Source organism: Semicossyphus pulcher, unplaced genomic scaffold (genome assembly GCF_022749685.1).
Source record: "Semicossyphus pulcher isolate SPU_LCO1_2020_fin unplaced genomic scaffold, fSemPul1.0.p SCAF_12, whole genome shotgun sequence".
NCBI classification, from domain to species: domain Eukaryota; kingdom Metazoa; phylum Chordata; class Actinopteri; order Labriformes; family Labridae; genus Semicossyphus; species Semicossyphus pulcher.
The window spans coordinates 26,116,858-26,125,000 of NW_027211626.1; the positions used below are offsets into that span (position 1 = coordinate 26,116,858).

An 8,143-nucleotide genomic window follows, 5' to 3' on the forward strand; every position below is an offset into this window, starting at 1 on the left:
TAGAAAAGCGGTCTGTGCTGATGCAAAAAGATTCAATAGGAAGTAACATATTAAATTGTGTTAATATGACAGATTCCAACATGACCTATCTGATGACTCAGGTTGGGTAATGATATAAAAATAAAACCAGGACAGATATATTACCAACAGAGAGGTGATGGATTTCTGGTAGCAGCTGAGCTGTTGGGTAATAGTGCCCGGACACAGCGCCACCTGGTGCCACATAGATGAACAGCACGGCTCGCCTTCATCTTGTAACTTCTTCATGTCGGGCAGTACACTTTCCCTGAGTCGAGTTTTCACCAGGACTCGCCGCTTCAGCAGAGGTCTGGTAAAACACAACAGGACATGAAGGGTTCTTTTATACTTTCTGTGTGTCCACCTCTCTAGTCCTTCTCATATCTCTCCCTGTGTTACTCACAGCTGGTGTCTTTTGGAGGGCATGTCTCTAATAGCCTGGTCCAGGAGCTTCAGAGCACTTCTCCAGTCTGCTTTGTCAGTGTGGATGTGGAGCAGCAACCTGTAAATGGCTGCTTTCAGGGTCAGCTCCTCTTCACCTGCTCACAGAGGCACAAACAGAAACACAGACAGACATTCATATGTAGATAGTGAAACATCCTAAATCAGGATGCTTCTTTTCTTACAGTATATTTCTAATTACAGAGTACTTTTTCTACTTGAGCATTTTACTTGTTTCAGACTTTACTGTCCTGAATTATCTTAAAAGGAAATTAATACTTTTTACTGAGATTTAATTTCTGGTTCTGTTAAACGTAAAACTTCACACTACAGTTAGCAAAATTACAAAGTGTTTAATCTGAGAAGAATGAAACAGATTTGTCGAAGAGTTTCTTATTTAAACCATCTTCTCCTTTTCATCTCTTATTAAGAACAAATTGAGACTAAATTGAATTCAGCAAAGACAGAACACTTTTAATATCTAAGGAACACACAATGAGTCATTCTGAGTGTTGTAAAATTCTATTACAAGAAGAAGAAGAAGAGGGAAGAAGGCATACTTTATTAATCCCCAAGGGGAAATTCAATAAACATATTAAATCCCCAACATGGTGTTTGACGTGTACATAAGTCAGCAAAGAAATGTATAAACTACTGTGATGACGTACTACTTTCTGGTATCTGTGGGTTCATTGGCACAAAATATTTGTACTTGTTTTAAACTTAGATGATCATGCTCTGTGCAGAGAATTGTGTTTATTTTAAGTAATTTCACAGTTTTTGTTCCTCATTCTTTGAAAGCTTACTATAGTTGAGTTGCCCGAATAGCAAAATGTTGCAGGTCCCAGAGCATACATTTTTATCCTGGACTGAAGATTTTTTCAAGCAGTCTTCCCAGGATATAATGTCTTTTTACAGATTCTACAGAGAAATGCAGAATCTGTAGGCTGGGGTGTGGATTTTTAGTACAGGTAGTATTCTGGTTTCTGTTTGTAGTATGTTTGTAGTCTGAGTAGTAGTCTGTGTGGAGAGCAAATGCAGTGGAATGTATTGGCCGTAATCCCATCAGCGTCATCTGACAACGATTTAGCTCCTTATTAATCTCTACAAACAAACATCTGCAGCAAGTTCAGCAACAATCTGTTCAAGAGCAAAATTTCATCCTGATACAAATTCCCTTGACGCTGTGTCACAAAAGGGTTTAGATTTCCTAACTTCCTTGAATGCATCAGAAATGATGGCTCTGCTCTCCGTTCAAGAAACTTGTCATGTTAAAGTAGTTTTCTTCTCAAAAGGACAGACCTTTTTTATTTTTTATTTTTTTGGCTTTTGCCTTTATTTATAGAACAGCTGAAGATAGGCAGGAAATGTTGGGAGTAGAAAGTGGGGGATGACATGCACCAAATGATCAGCAGACCGGAAGTGGAACCTGAGCTAAACCAGCGCCCCCTCCTCTTGAGGACAGACCTGACAAAGCTTCATGTTGACTTGTTCCTAATCTGCATCATGATGTTGTTATTTCAGCAAACTGAAGAGCCGTTAATTAAAGTCAATCACAAGAAAGTCTGTTTCTGTTTGGGCTTCATCCTGCTGAAGTAAGCCAGAGTGCAGCCTCTGTGTGACTTACTGTTTACAGTGAGACTGAGACTCAGCACAGACAGATGAACGGGCGCTCCTCCGGGGGATGGAACGAACCAAGACATGACAGTGTTTATTTAGCAGACACATCTGGAGGGAGAATTTCACTTTGATCTGAACACACGGTCGCTTCTTGAGCTGCTAACTGGACTGTAAACAATGCAGCGCACGGAGAAGGACACCTGGGCTGGAAGTTGTTCATTGCTAACCGCTGGCTACACCAGACATGCCCAACATGTTCACCGTTGTCCACAGAGGATATATGGTCGTCAGACTATAGCCAATGAGTTCTGAGATTGCAAAGGATACAAGCTTGAACAATTAAAAAGAAAAAGAACCATTCAGGCTCCTTTAATCACTCACCTGTTGCTTCCTGTTTAGAACTCAGAGCTGTGAAGGTCAGCAGGCCTTTCACTTTGCCCTCTTCCTGCAACACAAAGGGAATCACTTAAGTCACTACACGGGTGACAGGAGAGTGTTTCTAGTAGTGCTGGATGCTTTGTGGTCCTTTAAGCTCACTGATGTAAATTGCTGTCTGACCTCGCCCTGTATCCGACCCTGCCCTCCTCTCTGTAAATCCCCTGCCTCTCCCAGAGATCGCAGCATCACAGGGCTTACTTATCCGGTTGATGTAGCTGTTTTGATGTTCACACTTGGACATCTCAAACAGACAAATCCCATGTGTGTGTTATATTCAGTTTAATGGGATTAATATCGATTTTTCCCTCATTGTGTTCAGCGATACTTCAGAGTAACAGCGTCAAGTATGAGGGGATGCCGCAGATGAACATCATTCTGAATTCTCACACAAGCTGCCTTTAATTATAGATTTAAAGTTATTTTGCAGATGAACGCCTGTTTATCCCTCGGGCTGGATGGCTGTCCACAGGCAGCGCTGGGAAGATGTTTTCTCACACTTGAGTACACCCACAAATTCTCCCCTGTAGCACCCTAGAGTAAGTGTTTCATCAATTTATCATCAATTAAAGATAGCAGAGCAAGCTTAAAAGCTGTGCTGCTTTTAAAGTTACCACACTAAAACTGTTAAGAACAGAGATAATAGGACTGAAGAGGAAATTGGAAACTATAAGAGGACATGAAACGCTTTTCTCCTGTCAGCAGGACACTGATGTCGGGAAGTTTATCGAGAAGGTAGTTTTGTCTGTGGTTTTATATTCTTTATTGATCACTCAGCATTGCCTTTATATACAGTACTGTAAAGTATTTCTGTTGATGTTATCTGACATATAACAGTAAGTCCTGACCAAGTAATCCGATTGGATAAGAGGCTTTCCATGAGTGCTGATACAGAGAACAACATCACTGGGACTTTTCACGTATGTATCACTCCGCCTCAGCCAGGTGTTCTGAATACTGTTAACCTTACAGCAGACCATGTTTCTACATTAATGAAGCTGGTACCTCTGAATCACAGCAGACTCTGATTTCACTGGTTGACAATAAATTAAAACAAACAGATAAATGTACATGATAAAAACAGCTGATCTGTGGTCACCAGTAGACACAGAGTGCAGGAGGATGTTTGGGTTGCTAAGCAACAAAAGTCCAGTTTCAGTTAAATTGTGGAATCTGTTGTTGATTGTTACTGTTTACTACTATTTGCCGCTTGCATAACTGTTGTATGAAAGCACTTTCACACTTGAGGGAGTGATGTACTGAAAATCAGCACGGCTGTGATTCGGTCACAGACAACATCAGTCATTCTGGGTGATGACACAATCTCTCTTTAAGGAAATGCAATCAAATTTATGCTGATAATGATGATAAACTTTTCAACTTAATAGGGATGGATCTATTATCCAATTACAGAACTACTTTCTCCCTGTGCAAGTCATGTCACTGTCACTATTTAGATATTGGTCTTATTAAAGACCCCTCCAGTGAAAATCCAGTTTTTACCTTGTCGTCATCTCCATCTCGTGTGCTACAAGACATATCAGGGACAACATCAGCAGTCATCTCCATGGCTGGGCCTGTCTGCTTTTAAACTACAGTGTACCAAGGACAGGCTGAACAACACGTTTTCATGTTGGCAGGTTTGAGACGTCACAAACCTAAGGAGCCAATCCTGTTAATGGACGGGGTGACGCTATACATATCTTTATGTGTAACCTATGGCAACCACTACAGCGATGTCCGAGCCAGCTGTAACCGTCATCGAAACTCACGACTGACTACTAATTACTACATTTCAAGCTAGCTAAGTTTCAACAAGTTGCCACTAAACAATGGCAGAGATGTGTTTTGTTTTCAAGACGGAGGGGGCGGCTGGAAATATGCATAGTGGGCGGGGCCTATGCAGATCGGGGAAATTTTAATGAGGGAGAAGGAGGAGATGCTTTGGGAGGATTTTTACAAGGTACTAAAACGTAATTTGCATATTATTATTATTTCAAGGAGAGAATTTTATATGTGTTAACATGACTGGAGCTGGTCTTTAAACATACAATTTAACCAGGTTTTTATTAGTAATCATCGTCCCTGATATTGAGAGAGATTCAACGTAAGCTAAAGTTAGCAGCAGCGAGTCATGCAGCTCCAGAACCCTGACCGAAGGGTGTCAAAGAAACAGAGATTTTTAGCATGAAACTGCTGTATTTAGATCTTTATTACCTGTCCTAATTACCAGCTGAGTTTGTTTTGGGGATAAGGAGACTGAACATGTTTGGCAGAAAACTTTACCTCATGTTCAAAATACTCTTCAAACTAAGTGCATTATCAAACTTTATATTATTACTGATAATGATAATATATAACAAAGCAACATGATCATATGTTTTTGCAGAATTGGCCTGCACTTCAAAGGAATTAGTTTTGCTTGTGTTGACATCTAAAACCAAAAAGGAAACCTTTTTACTCCTGCTTACACATGACACCAAGATAACACACTGACAGGATTCATACAGATTAAGGTGAATATGTGATTATGGCTGAAGAAGGGTCCAAACACTTGCATGTTTCTTGGTGGTCTGAACCAGAGCAGTCAGGATCTTCTCCAGAGGCTCCTGAAGCTTCTGTCTCTCCTCAGGAGACAGTGTCAGCGGCAGACACGTGTTCCAGTAATGTCTGGCAGCTGCCACACACAATGCTGGACTCTCTGCCTTTTCTGCAGAGCTGTAGACAGGAGAAGATAACAAGGTCACGTAAGGTTAGCGATCAGGAGAGTATTTTTCCTAACTTGTTGCAGCTGCACAAAGCATTGTTAATAATCTGTAAAGAGCACCTGATGGCGGACATGAACACCCTCAGAGCCTCTCTGTAAGTGTGCACATTTCCTCTGGACTCGTGGACTAAACTCAAACCCCTCAAACAGGCAGCACTGCTCAGCATCTCATTGACTGCTGTCGGACCGTACCTGGGGAATATGAGGAAATGTATGAGCTGCCAATCAAAGTCAATCTGTCAATCAATCAAAATATAAACTGACACTCTCTGGAAAACTTTGAATGTAATTCAAACTTTGTGGCAAAACTGGAAAGCAACACTTGCTCAATTACATCACCTGCAACACTCCTGAATATGCACAAGAGGTCACCTGCCCCCCAGAGAGCTGAGCAAGCGCACACCTCAACCACTCTGAACATTTACTTTGTATAGTGTAAGTATATAGTTAAAGAATAACATCAAGAAAAAGATCTATCCTCTTTCTAAAACGATCCTATTGTTTAAAAATGTGTAATCATTCATCTGCACTTACAAAACACAGGGCAGAGTGTTGAGGCTCTTTGATGCTGCCTCCTCCCGCTGCAGAGCGCTCTCGGTGCAGAACAGCACCAGGCTGTGTTCATCGGCATCGTGGCAGAAGGCAGCCAGCTGGCACCACACCTGCAGCTCCACCACAGCGTCAGTCCAGATGCACTCAGACGCCGAGCTCACCAGCTTCAGGTAAGGAGAGAGGGGGGGGGGGGAATGGGAAAAGGAAATGAGGAGAGGAGGGGGTGTCCAAAAAGAGGCAAGGGGGGAGTGAAAGAAAAGACAAGAAGAGGGAGGGTGGGAAAGGAGGGGACCCAAGCGAGGAGAATGAATACATGGAGGAGAAGGGGGAAAATAAGCAATGCCAGCAAGGAATGAGAGTGAGGGGAGGGGAGAGAAATGAGGGAAAGCATTGGTGAGGGAAACAGGGGAGGTAATCAGGGATGGAGCAAAAAAAAAAAGGAAAGAAATGAGGAGGGTGAATGGAGGCACGCAGAAAATGACAGGTTAGAAGAAGGAAGGATTGAGCAGAAATGAGGGGAAAATGGCAAAATGGTTGGAAAGTAGATTTAAAGGCAGAATTAAAAATAATGAGAAGGAGATAGACAGAAAAAATGTGAAGAAAGGAAGGAAGAGAAAAGGGAGGTGAGGATGGATGTGAGAAACAGTGAAAGAAAATAGAGGTGTGGGAAAGGCTACAAGGCCTTTCTGTCAGAGGGGAGTAATTCTCCACAGATACCAGAATTAGAACCTCACAGTGGTATGTCTGTACTAACCAATCAAATTGCAGCTTACATCCATCTGTGTTTTCCATAGAATGACAGATTAATTATGGCCTGGACTAGGACAATCATTTTGTATGTAAAATATTTTAAGTCTCAATCTCAAAGATCTCAGTTTCGTTCTCTTTGGTGGCACATATGGCGAAAAATGGTAACAGCGGGATCACACTTCCCAGATATATTGGCTCCGGTTGTAACTCCTGATTTTCCTGGCTGACGGTCACTTTCCTTTTCAGACTGTTTGCCTTCATCTGAGCGTCAAGTTTGTTTCTTTTTCTTTGGATTTTCACTTATTGCTGAAGTTGTATCTGTAGTCATCCATCTTTTCTCTGTTTGTTCAGCCATAGTAGATTACTGTTTACTCGCAACACTTGCAGAGAGCGGAAAAGCAGCCGCTTAGCTCCTCCTACCCTCTCTGGCAGACCAACCACTGCTGGCTGATGGGAAACGCGTCACTAACTGGGCGCTGCTTCGGATTATTTCCGCAAAAGTCGCCACAGACACCCAGTCTGTAATAATACTATATACTGCAAATGCAAAGGCTTTCATCAGTGGGCCCAATCACTATTGTGTTACCTCATTCGGCGATAGATAGAGACTGAACAGACATTTATTTACATGAAAATGTTTGAGATTATCACTTTAAAGAACACATAATGCTAAAACAAGACAACAGTCTACATTAAACAGGACAGTCGCACAGCAGTCATTTACAGGAGGGACATAATACCATACTTTCTCTAATGTTGCACTTCAGTGTACTAGGTTTGCATGTTGTATTGCAACATGGGGATTCTTGAAAATCACTATCATTTTACAAATTCCCAATTGATCAGCAACTGTAAAGAAAGTGGATAGTTAAATCTGGAGAGAGATATTTGAAGCCATATCTGAAGGTAAAACAACATCTTATACTCAGATATACAACAGCTAACGTCAGCAATATTAGAAATAGAATAACGTTAGAAATATTTACATAGACTTGCCATAAGGAGATCTTTTACAAGTGCTAATAACATTTAAGAATTAATTCACTTTTTCCTATCATATCTTGTAAGACTATCACGCACTAATGTTAGGATGTGCTAGGACGTGGTTTAATTTAACGTTAGCCTGATGTTCCTCACTGATTCTCACTGTCTTCTGTTATTCCAGTTTCTGATCAATAAGGAAGCGACGAATGATAACAGATTGTTTATGACTCGCAGCAAAACCACATGATCCTTTTGATAACAAGCTTGAGCTTCCAATCTTGAGTTTGACGTCAGAAAAAAATACTTGCTGTGTAAATATGGTGAATAGTTTATCTTCACAGTAAAGCTGACTGTTATCCATCTGGGTATTTACATCGTCACTCCATCGTTTAATCCTGTTTAACTTTTGTGTAAAATGATGTTATTATTTAACTCCTGACTTGGATTCAAAAACTTTGATATCAGAGATCACAGTGACCTTTATCTCTGACCACTTAAATCTAATCTATTTATCCATGAGGCCTTGTGGATTGAAGAGGTTACCTTCAGCCAAATATCAAACAGACTGAGAGACGA

The 8,143-nt window shown here is 41.1% G+C and overlaps 1 protein-coding gene across 1 annotated transcript in view; it reads right to left on the bottom strand.

Moving 5' to 3' along the window:
- LOC138588869 (cilia- and flagella-associated protein 46) overlaps positions 1-8,143 on the bottom strand; it is an 81,478-nt gene that overhangs the window by 36,836 nt on the left and 36,499 nt on the right. The window contains exons 22-27 of the mRNA XM_069659115.1: positions 5,816-5,997; positions 5,342-5,473; positions 5,073-5,232; positions 2,461-2,524; positions 422-557; positions 145-328 (exon numbers count right to left, since the gene is read on the bottom strand). Coding sequence (XP_069515216.1) covers positions 145-328; positions 422-557; positions 2,461-2,524; positions 5,073-5,232; positions 5,342-5,473; positions 5,816-5,997 — 858 coding nt within the window. The remainder of the gene's footprint in view (positions 1-144; positions 329-421; positions 558-2,460; positions 2,525-5,072; positions 5,233-5,341; positions 5,474-5,815; positions 5,998-8,143) is intronic.